This window comes from Vombatus ursinus, unplaced genomic scaffold, assembly GCF_900497805.2.
Source record: "Vombatus ursinus unplaced genomic scaffold, bare-nosed wombat genome assembly UNPS02008996.1, whole genome shotgun sequence".
NCBI lineage: Eukaryota > Metazoa > Chordata > Mammalia > Diprotodontia > Vombatidae > Vombatus > Vombatus ursinus.
In genome coordinates this window covers 5929909-5951519 of record NW_020948774.1, presented here as the reverse complement: position 1 = coordinate 5951519, position 21611 = coordinate 5929909, and the positions used below count along the sequence as shown (strand labels likewise).

At 39.2% G+C, this 21611-nt stretch overlaps 1 protein-coding gene across 4 annotated transcripts in view; it reads right to left on the bottom strand.

Moving 5' to 3' along the window:
- Nucleotides 1-18443, bottom strand: part of CYTH1 (cytohesin 1) — a 186469-nt gene extending 168026 nt beyond the window's left edge. The window contains exon 1 of one of the 4 annotated variants that reach the window (XM_027850103.1): nucleotides 18330-18443. In XM_027850103.1, coding sequence (XP_027705904.1) covers nucleotides 18330-18348 — 19 coding nt within the window. In that variant the 5' untranslated portion in view covers nucleotides 18349-18443. Of the gene's footprint in view, nucleotides 1-16986; nucleotides 17067-17780; nucleotides 17831-17981; nucleotides 18003-18329 lie in introns of those variants that run through there. The other 3 variants (XM_027850107.1, XM_027850106.1, XM_027850104.1) reach the window with 3 other exon arrangements.
- Between the last annotated feature and the right edge of the window lie 3168 nt (nucleotides 18444-21611).

Here is a 21611-nt window from a genome sequence, read left to right as displayed (position 1 = left end):
GGGTCCATCATCTCTCTCTGTCCAGAAGTGAGTAGAATGCTTCATCAGTCTTCTGGAATTATGTAGTTGGTAATTGTATTGATCACAGTTCTTAACTCTCAAAGTCGTTTCAAAACTGCTGTTACTTACATAAATTGTTCTTCTGGTTCTCATTTCATTCTACAGCAATGCATACAAATCTTCCCAAGTTTCTCTGAAATCATCATTTTCTTCAGTTATGGAATGACAGTATTCCATAAAATTAATATACCATAATCTGTCCACTCATTCCCCAATTAATGATTGCTCCCTTAGTTTCCAGTTCTTTGTCATTACAAAAAGAGTTGTTAGAAATAGTTTCGTACTTTTGGGTTCTTTTCCTCTTTTCCTTTGATTTGATCTGTTTTTTTTCAAAGTCCTTATAATACCTACTTTGTTCTCTCAGTCTACCCCCAAAATTAGGAGACTCATATATTTATTTAAAATTCAAAAACATCACAATAGTTTTCAAGTAACTTATACCCTATCTGGTCAATAAATTTATCATGATGACTAAGTAGAAATGTATTTATAATACAATTAATTCAAGAAGCAATGATCTTAGTGAGAAAAAGCAAAGCAAATATACAAATTAGTAGCATTCCATTTGTGCTTTCACTGGTAACAAAATAATATTATGTCAAAGTTAGCACCATTAAATATCACACAGAAAGACATTAGCAGAGCACAGCAGATGCCAAGGTGGCAAGTACATAAGTAGAACGGGGGAAGAGGGAATAAATATTTATTAAGCTTATTAGATAACCTACTATGTGTCAGCCATTGTGCTAAGTTTTACAAATATTATCTCATTTGATCACATAAACTGAAGAACCAAAGAAAATATAAAACAAAAATAACATTAAAATAAACAAACACAAAAAAAGAAATTAAATTAAAATAAAAAATCAAACTGAAAATTTTATTATGCAAAAAAAAACAAATAAAATAGAATTAAAAAGGAAACAGACTCTACTACAAAAGGAAGCAAAACTGTCAAAATTAGAAAATCCTTAAGTCAAATCTTCTCAATTATCACTGGGGAAAAGAGTGGTGAGCTAAATTCAACTCCAAACTCAGAGAATTAAAAGCAAAAATAAAATAAGGAGCAAAAAAAAAATTAAAATTTAAAGCTTGTAACAATGCTAGATAGTCTGCTTAAAAGAAGCAGGAAGAATTAAAACAGTATTTAAATGCCAAGTAAGAAACAAAACTATGAGCTTGAAAAAAAATTAACTTTGAAAAAAGAAGATGAACATTCAAATCTAACAGAGGTAGTGGTATGGGCTTGCTTAGCTGAAAAGGAAAGAAACTACCTGACTCTCTCTGACCCCTGCCATCCTGGGGGTGAAGCTACTTTTCCCCCACTCCTCCCTTTAGGAGTCCCTATGGGAGTGACTTTTCCCTTAGTCATCATCCTTCGCTCAGCCCCACCCCTGGAGGGGGCTGGAACAGGGGATGGGGGAGGGAGGAGGTGACTCTTTAACCTGCTTCATTAGAGAACAATGAAGAGGAAAGGTGCCAGAAACCAACTGCACTGGAGGAAAGCTTCCTCAGTCTTCTACTTATCAAACTCCCTCCTTCCACCACTTTATAGGCTTATTTGTGTCTAGGTACGATTCTGTATTTGTTTAATCTCTTCCCTATTTTTGAAAGACTATAATAATAGGGAGTGATTAAAAAAAAGTCTGGTGCTTTTTTAGATCCTATCTGGCACAAATTCCAGCTACTGGAAAAAGAATCTCTTCTCTCTGTGTGTCACAGATTGACCACAGCCTCCCACTTAATTGCTTTTACTTTTTCCCCCAAGGTCTCTCTCACACATACAAAAGATATCTGAGAAAACAATCCCTTTCGAGAACACATGACCAATACAGAAAATGAAAAGACTTCTTAAAGAAATGAAGAATGGAATATAGGCTCTGTAAGAGATAGCCAGAACGAAGTAAGGAACAGGGAGATACGAGTTTTTACTGTTGTAGTTCTCATAAGAAACAGCCATAGTGTCTTCCCAAATTTCACTCCCTAACCCTTCCAAAGGGGCAAGTGTCAACTGCAGAGGCAGCTAATTCACAGAAACCTAAGTAGGGAGGTCTTTGACAGTCTCGGGGCTCCTCACAGACCACCCCTCAGCTGGATTACACCTTCTGTCATTATCACTGTCTCAGGCAAAATGTCTCCAGTTCTTACCCTCTCTCTTAGATAAAGAGGGGTAGAGCTTAAAGTCTTAAAATCACAGCTCAAAACCTTTGATCAGACGTATACTCACGGTCACCCTGGTGCCTTTAAGGGTTTGTGTGCCAGGACTTGTCTTGCACAGTAATTATAAACTATTTTAGAAAGGATACCTGAGAGTCTAGAGTCAGCCAGGTATTGCAGTGAATACAACAATGGGCCTGGAGTCAGGGAGATCTGAGTTCAAATTCTGCCTCATATACGCCCCAGCTGTGTGACCTTGGGCAAATTACTTAACTTCTTCCTTTCCTTCTTCCTTTCTTCTTTCCTTCCTTCCTTCCTTCCTTTCCAGTAAAGGGGAGTTAAGAGAGAAAAATTAATTCCATGTTAATTGAAAAAATAAAATGTTAATAAGAAATAAGTTTAATAATAAAAAGTAATAACATGAATTAGCTATATTTAGGGGTTATTTTTTTTTAATCCACTGAAATGCAGGATTAAATGGGGGGAAATAGGGATAAAAGTAACCAGAATTTAAAGAAATAGAAGAAGTTAAGTGGAAGAGGGCAGCTAGGTGGCATAGTGGATACAGTGCCCCTCCTCAAGTCAGGAACACTTATCTTCCTGAGTTCAAATCTGTCCTCAGACACTTACTATCTGTGTGTACCTGGGCAACTCACTTAACCTTGTTTTCCTCAGTTTTTCATCTGTAAAATGATCTGGAGAAGGAAATGGCAAACAAATCCAGTATCTTTGCCAAGAAAATTACCCCAAAGGGGGTCACAAAGAGTCGGACACAACTGAAATGACTAAATTAAGGTGAAAGAGCCAAACTTAAGCTCCAGGGATTAAATATTACAACCCCCCAACAAATGAAAAAAACTCTTTTTTGCTCCAAAGCTGTAAGAGTAAGACGGTATATAAATAGATACACGGGAGGCAAAATACAGAGGAGCATGGGTGAGGTACATTCATCAAGTCCATGACTGAAGTGCAAAGGGATGATGATGCCCACGGTCTCTCAGCAAAAAGAGAAGCCAAATGAAAATGGAAGAGATGGCAAAAGAGAGGGATTTGAACTAGGAGAATGGGAGGTGGGAGTTAGGAGGGCCTCAACCCAATAATAGGAAAAGGTGCTGTTGCGTTCTGAGAGGTTGAGACCCTTCAAAGACTGGAGTACAGGACAGGGTCGTCTGGAATGAATTCACAGACTCAAGCATTCTTTAAGTCAAGTTGGCAAAAAGTTTATCGTTACGTTTTTCAGCGGGCAAGGATTCTTAAGGAACCTGAAACCTTAGAAGGGTAGAGTTAAAGTTTATATAGGATAAAATACAATAAAACATGTGCCAAATATGCTAACTAGGTGATTCAGGGTGGGATTAGGGAGTGGTTAAGGAGTGGTTAGTTCTTAAAGGAACATGCACTTGTTGCACCTACTTGGCAGGTGTTTTACCCAGAGTTCACTAGGAAAAGCCACATGGAGGTGTGGTTTTAGGCCTGCTACATCACTAAATTAACTAGATGTCAGGGGGAACTGAAAGTTGCCCAGTCTGCCACCAGTCAATACCTTGTTTGACAAGACAGATGTAGGGATTATAAGTATGTCTTAGGCCTAGAATACAGATAATGAGGAGTCCAGGATGTAGATAATGAGGTAGGGCGATAGTATAGATAGTCCAGTGGGTAAGAATATCTTTATGACCCAGTGCAAAGCCAGTTCGAACTAATAATTCCTTCAGGTGCTGTTTGTAACTGCACCAGTGAGAGAGGTAAGTGTCTTGCTGGGGCCCACTCATGAGTTATTGCTAGGCACAGTGTCCTGGGGCTGAGGAGAAACTGCCAGGGATAGTGTTTCTTCGGCTAGGGGGAAACATGGTCGTGGAATTGGGATTCCAGTACAAGCACCCAAGCACCCCAGCACCCCATCAGTGCCACTTAAAAGTATTCCTATGAGGAAAGAGGTATATGCCTATGATGAGAAATGGGGACTTTCTGATAGGTTTAATCTCAGAGAAGTTGGTGTATTGGGAGACCACCTTCTCTGAGACACAGTATTGTGCCCCTGCGGACAACACTCTGCTCCTAGAAAAGGGAAATTCAAACTCCTAAAGGCATCTGGCACCTAGATGGGAAGAGGAATCATGAACTAAGAGATAAGATGTCACAGTCAATTTGAAAGGGAAAAAAATTTGATGACAGCGAGGGGTAGAACTGAAATACAGGATAATTCCTATCATGGGACACTGCTTCTACTCACATTACTTCCTTCATGAACTAATACTTCTAAGAATGAGGCACATCAGAAAAAAAAGTAATGATGTGGCAAATCTAAAAAAATAATAACATACAAGTTGGTTAGAAGAAGGAATTCAAATGTAGTATTTTAGAAATTTTAACTCCATGAGTAACACAAAGAGATTAAAAAAGGAATAAAGATGCAGACTAAGAATCAGAGAAAACTATTTCAGAATAGAAAGTTTTAGAAAAAGGCACAAAATGGACTTTGTTTACGTACCAAGATGACTGCCCAAATGATAGCAAACAGCCTAGCCCCCACATGCCTCTTCCAGCAAAAACCTAAAAATCATACCAGAATAAATGATCACAAAATCCAATGAAAAACTACATTAAGCAACTTTTTCTTCCATCCCAGAACTACATAAAAACTCAGCTAAAACCTACTTGTAATAGAAAAAATGGTAGCCTCCAACACAACCAGAGACCAGCAAAAAACATTGTCTGCAAAGCTCTTTATCCCAAGGCAACAAGAGCAGAAGCCCTCCTAAGCCAAGGGAGTTTACACAGAGCAGTTAGAAACTACAGTGTGGACCTTGGAAGTAACCACTAGATGGTAACCAGATAATGGGGATGAGAAACATTCAGACCCAGGCCCAGACCTTCAAAGTACCTAACACTCCCAGTCAATAAACGTTTATTAAGAACCTGTTATGAGACACCATAGATGGCCCACAGATAGAGCGCTCTAAATTTCAAAGATCTAGAAGGCCTCGTCCCACAAAGTGGATGTCTGTTCAGGAACGTGAGGAACCTAGGGTAGACAAAGCAGGATTAATCACCACATGGAAACTGGTAGAAGGGCAGCAGAATCAATTTGGTAGAGGGCCAAATCAGGAACAATTTTTTTTTATACGAACAAAGTAAAATCACAGGAAACCCAGAAGATATAAAAAGAACTATTGGAACACATGCCAAAAAAAAAAAAGAAATTCAAAAGAGATTATCTACAAAAATATGAAATACCCAAATTAACAAAACACCAAATCGAGATCTTAAATAACACAACCTTAGAAAAGGAAATTAATCTAAATATAAAGGACCAATCAAAAGAAAGAAAAGTACAGATGGATTTATAGGAAAAATCTACCAAACTTTTAAGGAACAATTATTATTCATAATAACAGTGAGCATTTGCATAGTACTTTTGCAAACTGCTTTATACATGTTACTCGACTAGATCCTCACAACAGTCTTCCAAGGCAGGTGTTACAATTATAACTATTTTATAGATTAGGTAACTGAGGCTTAGAGAAGTAAAGGGACTTGCCCAGGGTAACAAAACTAATACTTACTAATAACTAATAACTGTCTGAGGCAGGAATTGAACTCAGGTCTTCCTGATTCTAGGTCCAACCCTCTCTCCATCACCCATCTAGCTGCCTCATTTAGTACCTATACAACACAAATTGTTCTCAAAAACCAAGAAAGCACTCTACAAAACTCTTTTTATAAAGCACAGTCCTAATACCTGAAACAATCCTAATACCCAGAAAGAGAACTACAGATTAATACAATAGCAATTCAAAAAACTTAAAATCCTGGCAAAAAGATTACAGAAATTTATCCAAATAATCATTCACCATACCCAAGTTGAATTTATAACAAAATAAGGATAGTTTAACATTAGTTAAACATTTAATGTAATAAAATTACAAACATAAATATGAAAATCAGGTGATTATTTGGTAGATGCAAAAAAAGCCTTTGACAAAGTAATAATAGCATTTAAATAGCACTTTAAGGTTTTCAAAGTATTTAATATATGTTATCTCATTTGATCCTCACAACACCCCTGTGAGGTAGGTGCTATTATTTATCTCCATATTATAGATAAGGAAATTGAAGCAAAGAAAGGTTAAATAATTTGCCCAGGGTCATACAGCTCATAAGTGCACAAAGGAAGATTCCAATTTTAGGCTATCCTAACTCCTAAGACCAACACATTCTATGTACTTCATTACTAGTAATAAGTGTTAAAATAGAACACTTATTTACGCTAAACACCCTTCAAAATATCAGCATAGAGGTTTTTTTTTAATTGAAATTATTTTTTTACTCTTCTGATTTTCTAAATCAAATTTTATTATTATGTTTCCAGACCCACATTCTCTCTGTCCATCTCCTCTCTCCTCTAAATGAGAAACCAAGAAAAACAAAAACTCCATTACATTTATTTTTCGAGAAGCAAAACAAATTTCAGCATTGGCAATATCCCAGAAAAAAGAGATGGAATACTACTGTGCTATAAGAAATGACAAGCAGGATACTTTCAGAAAAACCTGGAAAGACTCACATGAACTGATAAAAAGTGAAATAAGCAGAACCAGGAGAATCTCGTACAAAGTAACAACAATACTGTACGATGATCAACTGTGAATGTCTTAGCTTTTCTCAGCAATACAGCGATTTAAGACAATTCCAAAGGACTCATGTTGAAAAATGCTATTCACCTCTAGAGAAAGAACTGATGGAATATGAGTACAGATCAAAGCACACTTTTTTTACTTTCCTTATTTTTACTGGTGATTATTTTTGAGGGGTGTCTGTCTTTTTTCATAAAATGACTAATATGAAAATGTTTTGCATGACTGCACATGTATAATCTATGTCAAATTTTTTGCCTCAATGTGGGGGAAGAAAAGGGAAGGTGGGAGAGAATTTGGAACTCAAATTTTTAACAAAACAAACGTTAAAAATTGTTTTTACATGTAATTGGAAAAAAATAAAAGATTAAAGGAAATAATGTGCATCCACAGTTGAATAGCTTTTTGAGATAATTCCCAATTCCTTTCTAAAACGGCTGGACCCATTCACACTTCTGCCAATAGTGCATTAAAATCTCTCCTTTCCCACCGTCCTTCAAGCATTTTTCATTTTCCTTTTTTGTCAATTTTGCCAAACAGATGGATATGAAGTGGCACCTCAAAATTGTTTTAATTTACATTTCTCTAATTATTAGTGATTTAGAGCATTTTTATATGGTTAGTGATAGCTAGGGTTTCCTCCTTTGAAAACTGCCTCTTCACATCCTTTGACTATTTATCAATTGATGAATGGCTTATTTTTATCAATTTGACTCAGTTCCCTATTTATCTTAGAAATAGGACTTTCAGGGGCAGCTAGGTGCTGAAGTGGATAGAGCTCTGGCCTTAGAATCAGGAGAATCTGAGTTCAAATCCGACCTCAGACACTTGACACTTACTAGCTGTGTGACCCTGGGCAAGTCATTTAACCCCTTTGGTGAGTTGACTCACCAAAGAAAAAAAAAAAAAGAAGACTTTTATTAGAGAAACTGGCTGCAAAGATTTTTTTCCCCCATTGACCAGCTTTTCTTCAAATTTTAACTGAACTGCTTTTGTTTGTACAAAACCTTTTTAATTTTATGTAAAGGAAAGTATCCATTTTTTCTTCTGTGACCCTCTCTATCTCCTGCTTGGTCATGAATTTTTTCCCTATCCATAGATTCGACAGATAATTTCTTCCTTGCTTCTCAATTTCTTTTATGACACACCCTTTATATCTAAGACAATTGGGTACATACCCAATTTGAGCTTTTCTTGATATGTGGTATGAGATGTTAGATTACATCTAGTTTCTACCAGATTGCTTTCCAGTTTTCCCAACAGTGTTTGTTGAATAGTACCTCAACAACTGGGATCTTTGGGTTTATCAAACTCTATTCCACAGGACTCATTTGCTTTTGCATATCTATATGACTAACCTCTCTATTTCCCAACCAGCACAAAATTGTTTGATTTGCAGTATAGCTTGAGATCTACTGCTAGGCCTTCTTTCTTCACACTTTTTTTTTTATTAATTCCTTTAATATTCTTGATTTTTTGTTTATCCAAATCAAGGATCAGCCTACTATATGGTCCATGTGTCAATTACAATCCACTGTCTATTTTTTTAAATGTAACAACCATTCTTAGCTCTCAGACCATACAAAAATAAGGCAGTGGGTTAGATTTAGCCTGTGGACCATAATTTGCTTACTCCAGATCCAAATGAATGTTATTTTAGGTAATTTTTAATTAATTTACTGTAATTTTTGTTATATTGGCTCAGCCTACCCATAAGCAATCAATACTTCTCCAATTATATGGATCTGTCTTAATTTGTGTAAAGACTGCTTTACAAAGGTGATCATAGAATTCCTGTGTGTGTCTTGGCAGGTAGACTCCCACCTCCTCCATACCCTAGTAGAGTAGGATTGGGAGAGAGTAGATTTTTTTTTTTAACTTGGATGTGCAGGTCCTATTTTCATGAACTAAAAGGAATCCTAGAGGATTCTGGGACCTGAATGGCAGGAACAGTTTTTTGTTTTTTTTAAAATTATCTTTCCTACTTCCCCTCCAAAGGATCAAAGCCTGAGAAAGTAAATAGGTCGTTTAAGCAATAGCATCAAATCAAGCATGATGCAAATTGGGGGTCCTGCTAAGCAAATAAAGTTTAAGAGATACAAAGTTAGCCAGTAAAAATCCAAAGAAAGAAAGAATATTCACACAAGAGCTTTTAGCATTCCACTGATGCCTTGTAAGCTCACAAATCAGAAGACAGTTTTAAATAGCCATCATGATTTACTCAGTAAAGGTAAGCCTGATAATATCTCTGAAACTTTATGCAAATAACCGACAAGAAGAACATCTTCTCTAGAGTGGAATGGTTAGACCCTAATAACACTCTAACCTGGGACCCGCCACCTGCCTACAAGCAATTATTTCTTCAGCAGTTAAGTTGGCCCGGGTTCCCAGATCTTGCTGAGAAAGCTGTTGTTCCAAATTAAAATTACCCCATTTTGCTTCAATCAGACAATGTATCTGGAACTCATAAAATATCATAAAATTTATATTAGATGTAAATGGGGAAACTGCTGAAGTCTTTTGATCAACAGTAGCGTACAACATTATCAGAATGTGGAGAATGGACTAAAGAGCGCAAAACCAGAAATAGGGCAACTAGCTGGGAGAAAGGGGCCTAAACTAGATTGGGTAATACAGATGGAAATGGTAACTAAGAAAAGAAGAGATGGAATAGGAAGATCAAGGGAAGACGGGGAGGCAGGCATATTTGTACTAAGTCAGTCAACAAGCATTTGTTAAGCACCTATTATATGCTAGTCACTATGCTAGGTGCTGGGGCTACAAACACTACAGTGAAACAGTACTTAGCCTACTTACAAAGAGATTACAATTCAGCCAGTAAAGAGAATATGAAAAAATATAAGTATAGGATACTGGTTGATTTCTGGTTAAGACAGCATCGTAAAAAAGTTCCAAGGAACCAAATCTCCCACCTTTACTCTAGCAATGATCTAAAAAGAACACCAAACTGAACAACAATCAAAAACTCCAAAGAGAAATTTCATTAAATCCTTTCATCCAGCCCAGGGATTGAAGGAAAAAATAACCAAAAACTTCAAAAGTTTCTGACACCAGAAGAAGAGTCTTGCTGAATTAGGTAAAAGATAATGAAATTAGTCTTCCCCTGGACCCAGTGAAGGTTTGTTGTAGTACTCGGTACTCTACTGAGCACAGAGTAGATAGGCACTTCGTTAGAAAAAGAAGGTGAGTGCCCCAGCACTACCTGCTACCAATGGATCAATGTTGCTAGACAACTTGATCAAGTAAGGAAATAAGAGGATAAGAGGAGATCAAGATGAACAACTTTGATTACATAAAACTGAAAAACTTTTGCACAAATAAAAACTGATGCAGTTAAAATTAGGAAGCAGTTAACTGGAAGGAAAAAGAAGTTTTGGAGTGAGTTTCTCTGATAACAACCTAATGTATAAAATATATATGGAACTGCTTTAAATACATAAGAGCGAGAGCCATTCCCCAGTAGATACATGGTCAAAAGACAGAAGTCTCTTCTCAAGGGAACAAACTCAAGCTATCAACAACCACATGAAAACATGCTCTAAATCACCAATAATGAAAATGCAAGGCAAATCAATAAGCATTTATTAAGCTTTAAGCTATGTGCCAGATGCTGAGTGTTGAGGATACAAAGAAAGGCAGAAATATACCCTGCTCTCAAGGAGTTCAAAGTCTTTTAGGGGAGACAACACGCTAACAACTATAAATATAAAATGTATATAGGATACATAAAAAATGTATATAGGATAAACTGGAAGTGATCGAAAAGGGAAAGAACTAGCATGAAGGGCGACCAGCAAAGGCATCTTGCAGAAGGATCTGAGCTGAGACTTTGAAAGAAGCCAGGGAGAAACAACATTCCAGACATGGAAAACAGCCAGCGCAAAGGGTAGACAGAAGATGGAGTGTCATATGAGGAAAAGGAGTCACTGTCACTGAGTACACAGAAAGGAGTAAAGTCTAAGAAGACCAGAAATTTACCAAGGGGTTAGGTTGTAAGGGGCATTAAATGTCAATCAGAAGATTTTATATTTGATCCTGAAGGTAATAGAGAATTTATTAAAAAGGGGATTGACACAATCAGACTTGCACTTTAAGAAGATCACTATTGGCAGATGAATGGAGGAGGATGGATTGGAGTGGGTAGAGATGAGGCAGGAAGGTTAATCAGAAGGCTATGGAAATAGCCACATATAAAAAGATAAGGACTTGTAACAGAGTGGTAGATATATCAGAGAAGAGGATATATACTAGAGATGTTATAAGGGTAGAAAGACAGGAATTGGCAACAGATAGGATGCGTGGGTGAATGAGAATTAGGAGTTGAAAATAACACCTAGGTTGCTGTAAACTTTAAGGACTGGAAGGATGATGGTCCTTGACAATAATGAAGAAGTTCAGAAGAGAAAAAATTTTGGGGAGAAATTAGTTAAGTTTTGGGCATGTTGAGTTTAATGTTTCTATGGGACATAAGGATAAATAGATCTAAAAATTATCTGCACAGAAATGACACCTGAATCTATAGGAAATGCTGAGATCACCAAGCAAGATACTATAGAAGGAGAAGAAAAAAGAACAAATCAAAAAAACTCTTGAGGTTCCACCATACACCCTTCAGATTGGCAAAGGTGACCAAAAACGAAAGTAACAACTGTTAGAGGCTAAGTAGTAGAACAAGCACACTGTTAGTGAAGCTACGAATCAGCCCACTCCTGAAAGCATTTTAGATGGATACCCCAAAAAAATGAGCCAGAGATCCCACTACTAGGTTCACATAAAAAGACTCATATATGCAAAAATAGTTATAGTAAATTCTTTTTGTTGTAGTAAAGAACTGGAAACTAAGGGGGTGCCCATCAATTGGGAATGGCTGAATGAATTATGGTTTATAAATGCCATGGAATACTACTGCAGAAACAAGAAAAAGGATTGATTTAGAAAAACCTGGAAGGATCTATATGAATTGAAGCAAAGTGAAATGAGTAAAACAAAAACAATGTGTTATTTATATATATATATATATATATGTATATATGTATATATGTATACATATATATGAACACACACAAACACACACACATATATATATGACTACAACACTGTAAAGAAAAACACTCCACAAACACTTAAGAACTATGATCAATGTAAAAATCAAGTACAACTTTCTTGATGGAGAAGTGAGAGAAAAGGTCCGCCAGAAGGTAAGAATGAGTGAAAAAGCATTTATTAAGCACCTACTATGTGTCAAACACTGTGTTAATCACTGAGGAGCCAAACAGAAAAGTGAATCGTGGAAGGGACATAGGTGCATTGAACACACAAGTGGAGAGGTTAGACTTGGAAAAATCCTCTTTTTTATTTAAGGTAGGAAATATATGTCTGTGTGTGTGTGTGTATATATATATATATATATATACACACACACACACATATACATATATAAATTCAAAAGACAGTGGATTCCAATTATGTTGCCAACTCTGGATGAAGCTATCTCTGAGAAAAGAAACAAAGAGGCACATACGTTCACCAACTCATCCCAATTTAAAACAAGTATATATACTCAAATTTTCTAAACAATATTATAAAAGATAGGCTTTTATCAATTAATGCAATTCATACATGTCTATATTCCTATTTATATCTATTTGGCTGCTAAAGTAACTCAGTGTAAACTTAAAGTCTTAAAGCATGTAAGCACACACTGACTCAATCACTATTATATTTAGTTAGACTCTGGCCCCAACCATGACAGGGAAACCTCTGTTGAATAAAGGGGTTTAAAATTCAGTCATGCATAATCATTAGTTTTGTACAAAGACCCTACAGAAAGATCGTAACTAAGGCAGATTTTAGCTTTTCTTTTGAAATTCTATGTAATGGGATGATGGAATTTTAAAAATTATTCTCTTTGCTCTATAACATACTCCAAGTTATATGCTCTTGTAAAGATTTTATAAGAAGTGACCAGATTACAAAAACTGTGTTGAAAAGTTTATATGAAATAAGCCTAAAACAACTTATAAAAAGTGGTTAGGTTCCTAGGTTAGCTCACAAAATCTATTTCTTTAGAATCTATCATAATCATGGGATCATAGATGAAAAGTGAGAAGGGACCTAAGAAGTCAGGTAGTCTAACCCCCTCCTTTTACAGATGAGATAACTGAGTCCCAGGTACATTTATGACTTGCTCAAAATTCCACTACATACATATCTAGTGCAACATATTAAAGGCACTTTTAGATTCCAATTTAGTTCATAGACCCCCCAAAAAAAATCCTGTTGAAGAAAATAAAGACAAAAACATGTAGCTAAAGGTAAGACATTTTTTCGGATATGGAAATTAAGGTCCAGAAAAAACTTAGTAACAAAAACAGAATTTGGACTCAAGTTCTCTTCCACTAAACCCAGTGACCTTTTCACTAAATCATGCTGCCTCTCACCATACATTTGCAATGAAAAGTCGCAGAAAACAATAATGTGGCAATATTAGCACATAAGCTCTAAATCAAATAATAAATGTTCTTACTTGTCTTGAATTTTGAAACTTAAAAAAGGAAATTAGTTACAGATGAATAAAGAAGTAGATGGAGCTATATGGAAATTCCAAAAGACCTCTAGGCACTTTTTTAAAAAGTGTTTTATTGATGCTTTCTTTTCTTAGCTTGGAGACCACTTCCCAATTCACCCTGATACCCCTATTCTAGGCATTTTAGCTTGTTCACGGGGTAGTCTGGAGTTTTTTTTTTTTTTCTCAACATGAATTTCTTCTTAATATATGAAGTTTAAAGTCTATAAATTTTACTGTCATATATGAGAGAATGTTTTGAAAGTTCTGGAGACTGAAGCAAATTTGAGGTCTTCTCCTAAAACCATGCCATATTCCCCTTCCTCTCTATCATACTCAGATACTTATAAACTTTTCTGGTTGAGGATATTGGAGAAACTATCTCAATCAATACCTCTATTCCCGCTCTTCAACAAATTTGTTAGGGAAATCCTTTCTAAGTGAGAAACAAATTTCTAGCTGTATTCCTTCCTTACACATGCTTAGCTTGCTTGTTAAAGGCCAGACATCTTGGTAACAGAATACCAATGAATAGTTTCTACAGCCAGTCCTCAGGAGACCAAAAAGAGTCAGCACAGGAAGAAAGAAGTTAGAGAGAGGAAGTACAGCTATGCAACAGAATTTGAGGTGAGGTGGCAAAGGGAGGGGGAAGGAGGCGCTGAAAAGTGAGTGAAGCCGGTGGTGGTTTCTTCTCTGAACCTTCTTATCTCTGGCAAGAAACAATAGAAATAATCTGGAGGAGCTGGGAAGAACTCCAAAGACCAGGCAGTGCATGTCTCATTTCCATGTCTTTGCACAGGTTTTCCGGCAAGCACTCCCTCCTCACATTGGCCTCTTAGAATCCCCAGTACCATTCAAGGTTCAGCTCAAGTAGCACCTTTCCTGGTGTATTTCAACTCCAAAAAAAAAAAAAATTACTTTGCTTATATCACCATGTAAAACAATTAGCTCCTTGACAGCAAGAGCTGTTTCCTTTTCTCTTAGTATCCCCAGTGCCTAGCACAAAATAGGCACTTGGTTTGTTGGGTAACTGAAGTTCTTTTTTTGGCTTGTAAATGGAAAGAACACATTGTTTTCACTCTAAAAGGCTGCAAACAGGTGCTAAGATAAATTCTTGCATACCTAAACTGAAATACATATGCCCATTTCTTAAGCAATAGTTTATTACCAAGTACAAATATGACAAAATCCCATTAAAATATACTTCATTATTGCACATTATGCTATCGGCTACATAAAATCCCCTCCTATGAAATTTAGCTACATATAGGGAGATGGATAAGCATTGAACCTGTGACTATTTCATTACTATAGGGAACACTCAGAGATTTTATGTAGCCTATAGCATAATGTGCAATAATGAAGTATATTTTAATGGGATTTTGTCATATTTGTACTTGGTAATAAACTATTGCTTAAGAAATGGGCATATGAATTTCAGTTTAGGTATGCAAGAATTTATCTTAGCACCTGTTTGCAGCCTTTTAGAGTGAAAACAATGTGTTCTTTCCATTTACAAGCCAAAAAAAGAACTTCAGTTACCCAACAAACCAAGTGCCTATTTTGTGCTAGGCACTGGGAGAGAAAAGGAAACAGCTCTTGCTGTCAAGGAGCTAATTGTTTTACATGGTGATATAAGCAAAGTAATTTTTTTTTTTTTTTGGAGTTGAAATACACCAGGACCAAGATATACCACAAATTCCTAGGGCATTCCCCTAGAGACCTCCAGCCACTACATTGAACCATTTATGACTACTCTTTGAGTCTGGTCACTTAACCAGCTCTGAAGCTATCTAATTTTATGATCACCAGTCCACATCTTGTTATCTTCTCCAAAAGAAAAGCCTAAGACTTTATCAAATGTTTTGCTGACAATCAAGTGTTTTTGTAAACTATATCTACACCATTCTCTTTATATTTTAATTAATTAACCATATCAAAAAAAAGGGTCAAACTCTGTCTCTCTTCTTCTTCAAATGATCTTCAGACTGGAAATGACAGACCCAGGCTTCTATGCTATTGCCAGTTACTACAGTTGCTTCACCATGCCCCTTCTCAGGTATCCTTTCCCCAATTCCCCCCTGTTCAGTAAGTGGACAGTGTTAAGTGTTGTCTTCCTCTTTCAGAATTAAAGCTCCTTGAGTTTAGGGACAGCCTAGCCTCCTTTTATCGTTATTTACGGTGCTTAGCAATTAATGTCTGGCACATAGAAAAGCTTCAATCATTTATCTAACCTTATGGTCTCAGGCAAGTCATTTAACTTCTTTGGGCTTCAATTTCCTCTTTGTGAAATGGACTAAGGGCAGCTAGGTGGCGCAGTGCATAGAGCGCCAGCCTTAAAGTCAGGAGGACCTGAGTTCAAATATGACCTCAGCTACTTGACACTTAGTAGCTGTGTGACTCAGAGCAAGTCACTGAACCCCGATTGCCTCACCAAAAAGAAGAAAAAAAGGGACTAGATGGCATCTAAAGTCTCTTCTCAACCTAGAATTACTGTATGATCCCAAGGTTGTCATTGTACCCTGATACAGACCTATTAAGACATTTTTATCCCTACATGAAATGACCTCACACTACTTTTTGAGATGTCTGCTTTTTTACAGAGTTTTCTACTTCTACATTTGATGTTCTAGTTGTCATTTCTCCCTGATGTCTATGTGCCTTCCTGTACCAGGCCTTTTTACAATGTCCTAATCTGCTGAGGGCTTAGAAACTAGAGAACCTAGCTTGTTAGTATAATGTCTCTAAATAATGGTTATGGGGATTTCCTGAACATAAAATACACAGGCTTTAGTGAAAAGCCTTTGTTAGAACCCCCCAGGATAGCAACCCCTATAAAAAAGGGATCCATCATCTTTATCACCACCAATGATCAACTGCCATGGGTGTCCAAGCAAACCAAAGTATCCTTGGCATAGCACTGCCCTGCTTCAACCCTGGCTACTGCTGCTATTTTCCAGGAAAGTAGCACTAATATAGATTCTACCTGGCAATTAATTGCCTCTGCAGCAAAGCTATTAAAGACCTAAAAAAAAGAAACTTCTTGCCACCAAACTCTGGCACTGTCAAATGATTCAACATCAGAAAAAGCTATGGTTTTATCAATGAAAATGGCTCTAAAAGAGATGGATTACCATTTGCTTTGCTGCTAGCCCCTAAGGACCACAGGACTTTTTCATTTGACTTGAAAATTGCTCTGTAACATATCCTGATTTTAAAGTGTGAACTTACTAAAAGCAGGGACTGCCTTGCTTTTCTACTATGTCCAGAGCTTTGCAGTACTTTGCACATAGTAGTCACTTAATAAATGTTCCTCCCTTCATTCTCTGATTTTTTTTGGTTTGCAGCAACTATATTATGGATATCAACTGCATTCTAGAAAGGCGAGGTTGATAACTAAATTCTTTAAAAGTGCTCTGTACTTCTCTTAATAGAGAACTGATCTATGGTTTCACTGGCATAGTAAGGAAAATTCCCTCTGGTCAGCACCTTCTCTAAAATAGCCTTTGAAAGCTACCAAGAGCACAGAGAGGTTAAGTGACTTACCCAGACCCATAAATCCAGTGTCAGATATAGTACCTGGGTCTTCTTGATTCTGAATTCTGATTCTTGATTCTGAATTTGGATTCTTGATTCTGAATTCTTGATTGTTGATTCTGAAACCAGGTCTCTATCTACTACATTGGGTTGCCTGTCACTTCTCACACAAATTCACTCTGTAGTTTTCCAACTGTCATACTTCCTCTAATTTTACAGTTAAAAATGTGACCACAGTATTTCAAGAAATTCTTTGGAACCCTTTAAATTTCAAACTATTCTGAAAACCCCAAAAGTGAATCATGATTTTCCAGTTTTAGGATTAACTACTCTCTTTGCTTCTCTTTCTCTACTCATTTAGCTACTGGCCAGAGCTGTAGGAAAAGGTCAGGTGGAAAATGAGGTTAAGAAAGTTAAATACAAGGTTATCTATGGACTGCAATTATCAAACTTTCCTTAACACTGCTAAGAATATTAACAGGAAAGTTTCTCTTCTTTTAAATATATTGCCACAGACTCACCTAAAAAAAAAAGTCATTCATTTTCTAACGCAAAAAAAGAATCACTGAAATCCATAACAGTTCACATAATGTTCTCCCAATAAAAAATCCTGACCCCAGCAAATCTGAATGACTACTGCCAAGTGAATTGTTGTGCTAGATACAAATGACTAGATTTTGGGCTACACCCCCCCCCCCCCCAGAGAACTTCCATACACCGGAAACTGACAAGGAAAGAGCGAGAATTCAGAATAAGCAACACCGATATTTGCATATTTAGCTAGAAAAAGCAAACCACATTACCGATGATCCAATTTCCTATCAAAAATGACAGCTGCCCTCCTCTAACTCCCCAGTCCGAAGAAACAGAGATCAGTTTTTTGGAAGGCTTTCATTCATGGAGCGACGAGGGTCTGCTCCCCCTGCCTCGGAGCCCGGGAAGGAAGCCCTCCGCCCGGCCTGCGCTCGCCCTCTCCCGGGCAGCCCTCCGGGTCAGCTCCCTACCCTGGGGCTTGTCCGCTCCGCTGGTCCCGGGCCGGAGCTCGGACACTGGCACTCTCCCGGCCCCCAGAGAGGGCGCCGGCCCCGGGGGGAGCTCGAGGCGCGGAGTCCGGCGCACGCCTGACCAGAGGAAGTGACTGCCGGGGGAAGCAGGCGGGAAGGAGCCCCGAGAGTCCGGGGGAAGCCCGGGCAAGGAGACGGGCGAAGGAGGGCGTCCTGCGGCCAGCAGCCTCCGCACCTCGAAGTGTGACTCCCCTCCCCCGCCGCCGCTCCTCCCCCCAGATCAATAAACCCAACCCAAGGCTGACAGGGGCAGCCGGGGCTAGTGTGGGGGGCACAGGTGGCACTCACCGAAGTCTTCTTCCTCCATGTTGACGCTTCGGCAGAATCGGGGACCCGGATCCAATGATGAGCCGGCTCGGCCCCGGCGACAGCTCCTGTCCCGCCGGCAGCGGCGTCCCCGGCTCGGGCTTCTGGACCCCGCCCCTCCTCCGAGGCGCCCGCCCGCCAGCCTGCCTGCTTGCTCGCTTGCTCGCTCCCGGAGACAGATGGCACGCGCGCACGCGCGCCCTCTGCCTTCCCGTTCCCTCCTCCAACCCCGCCCCTCCCCTTCTCCCGCCGGCGCCGGGCTTTCTTCTCCCTGGGCCGTCCGGCGGACGAGCGCAAGAACGAGAGCGAGAGAAGGCGCGCGCAAGAGTGAACGAGGGCGCGCGCGCGGACCGCCAGGCGGGAGGGGGAGCGCGCGCGCACGCCTCCCAAGAGGCCCCGCCTCCCTGGTGCTCGGGCGCTACCCCCTTGCTCCTTGCCAGACTATATAAAGGATTTTTTTGGGGAAAAAAATTTTCCTGCTAGGAGCAGTGTTTCGCAAGTGACATACAAAGGCGAAGAGGGTTGCCTGCCTGGATCCGACCGTGTCCGGGACTGCTGTGAGCTGGAGGTGATGCGGCCAGGCGTAGTGATGTTTCCTGACGTCAGGCTTAAAGGTTAGGTTTATCCCGGCTTCCCTGAAAAGCGAATTCTGACACGCGACGTTGCTTTGAGCCGGGGAATGAATGGCATTGTTGGAACTGACTTCGGAGGGCTAGACTCATGCACTACCCTTTATTTGACACGAATGTCAGAATAGGAGGTAGAGCGATGGTTTTAGTCCCGGTGTGGGAACCCCCTCCACCGTTGCAAATCGCAACTCATCTGTGACTTAGTAACTACTAAGTCCTAAGGAGTTAGCTGAGAGAGCTTGAGGTCCTTGCCCAAGCTAATAGTAAGAATTACAGGGTAGCATTTGAACTCACATCTTACTGACTCCAAAGCCATCGATGTACGTGCTATCCTATGTTGATCCATTCACAAACAAGCTACACACAGGATAAAGAAATAACTGAGGGACGGCACTAGAATTAAGACAGATTGAGAAAGGCTGCCTGTAGAAGATTTGGATTTTAGTTGGGACATAAAGGAAGCCAGGGAAGTCTGTAGTGGAGATGAGGAGAGCGTTCTGGGCTTGGGGAACAGCCAGGGAAAATGCCTGGAACCGAGAAATGGAGTATCTTGTTCGTGGAACAGTAGAGAGGTCAGTGTCACCGAATCAAAGAGTGCATGGTGGGAGGTAAGCTGGAAAGGTAGAAAGGAATTAAGTTATGAGAAGCTTTGAACCCTAAAAGGAGGATTCTGTATTTGATCCTGGAGGCAATAGGGAGCCACTGAATTTTGAGGGTGGGGCGTGACCACAGGTCAGACCTGTGCTTTAGGAAAATCCTTATGTTGGCTTAATGGAGGATGAATTGGAGTGAGGAGAGATAAGGCAGGCAGACTCACCAGCTGGCTATTGCAGTAATCAAGGCCTGAGGGAATGAGGGCTTGCACTAGAGGGGGTTGCATTGTCAGAGGAGAGAAGCGGCATACTTGAGAGATGTTGCAAAGGTAGAATGGGCAGGCCTTGGCAACAGCTTGGATATGGGGGTGAGAGATAGTGAGGAGTCCAGGATGACTCCTAGCTTTGGGGCCTGAGGGACTATGAGGATCATACTGATTTCTACAATAATAGGGATGATAGGAGGGGGTTTAGGGGTAAATATAACAAGTTCAGTTTTGGACATATTGTGTTTAAGATGTCTACTGGACATCCAGTTCAAGAAGTCTGAAAGGAAATCGAAGATAGGAGATTGGAGGTCAGCAAAGAGGTTAGGGAAGGTCAGGTAGATTTGAGAATCCTCATAATAGAGATGGCTAACTAAATTCATGGGAGTTGATGAGATCATCAAGCCAAGTAGTATAGAGGGAGAAGAGAAGAGGGCACAGAACACAACCCTGAGTACACCTATGGTTAGAGACTGAGAAGGAGTGGTCAGATAGGTAGGAGAACCAAGAGAAAGTGGTGTCTTGAAAACTGGAGAGAAAAGAGTATCAAGAAGGAGGAAGTAATCAACAGTGTCAAAGACTGGCCAGAAATCAAGAAAGATGAGAATTGAGAAAATGGTTTTAGATTTGGCAGTTAAGGGGTCATTGGGAACTTTAGAGAGAGTAGTTTTGGGGGAATGATAAATTTAGAAGCTGGATTGTAAGAGGTTAAGTAGACAGAAGGTGGAGGCACCAATTTTAGACAGCCTTTTCAAGGAGTTTAGCCACAAAGAGCAGAGGAGATATACCATGATATTTATTGGAAATGGAATGACCAAGTGAAGATTGTTTAAGAATGGGAGAGACATAGGCATGTTTGTAGACAGTAAAATAGGAACCAGTAGACAGGGAGAAATCGAAAATAAGCGATAGGGTTGGGATGACAGAGGGGGCAATCTGTTGGAGACAGGTTGAAATGGAAACACTAGCAGGTAGTGGAGTTAGTCTTGGTAAGGAGTAAAGCCACCTCATTGTGTGAGATAGGAATAAAAGAGGAAAAAGTGGCAGAAGGCATATGAGTGATAAGTGATGAGGAAGAAGGGAAAAGAAAAAAAGAATAAAGCTCACTGTGAATGGCTTCAATTTTTTTTCTGTAAAATATGATGCAAGGTTCTCAACTGTGACGGTGCAAGGGAGGGGAACCATAGGAGGCTTGAGGAGGGATGAAGACGTTTGGAAGACTCTCTGTAGAGAGTGAGATAGGGAGTTGAAAGAAGTATAGTAGGTTACCTAACAACAGGAAGGGCCCAGTTGAGGTTGTGTTAACATAAATTTGTAGTGGACTCAATCAGAATGGTTTCATGGTTTTCTCCACCTTCATTCAGCAACAGTGTAGGAGTGAAGGAGAAGGATGGTGGCAGTGATCCAAGGGTAAGGCTTGGCAGAACACAATTGGCAAAATGATAGAGGAAATGGGGACTCAAGAGGCCAAAGTTTAATTGTTTCACGAAGGAATCAAATGGGGAAAAAAGAAGAAGTGGCTAGTGAAGGGGAGATGGCCTGGGAGAGAGTTGAAGGGTTAAGGGATCAGAATTCACATATGGACAAAAGGTAGGGTTTTGTAAGGAAAGGCAGAGGGAGAGGTGGAAAGGCAATAGATTGTGGCCAGATAAGGGGATTTCATGATTTCAAATCTGGCCTCAGACACTTACTAGCTGTGTGATCCTGGACAAGTTACTAACTCTGTTTGCCTCAGTTTCCTCATCTGTAAAATGAGCTGGAGAAGAAAATAGCAAA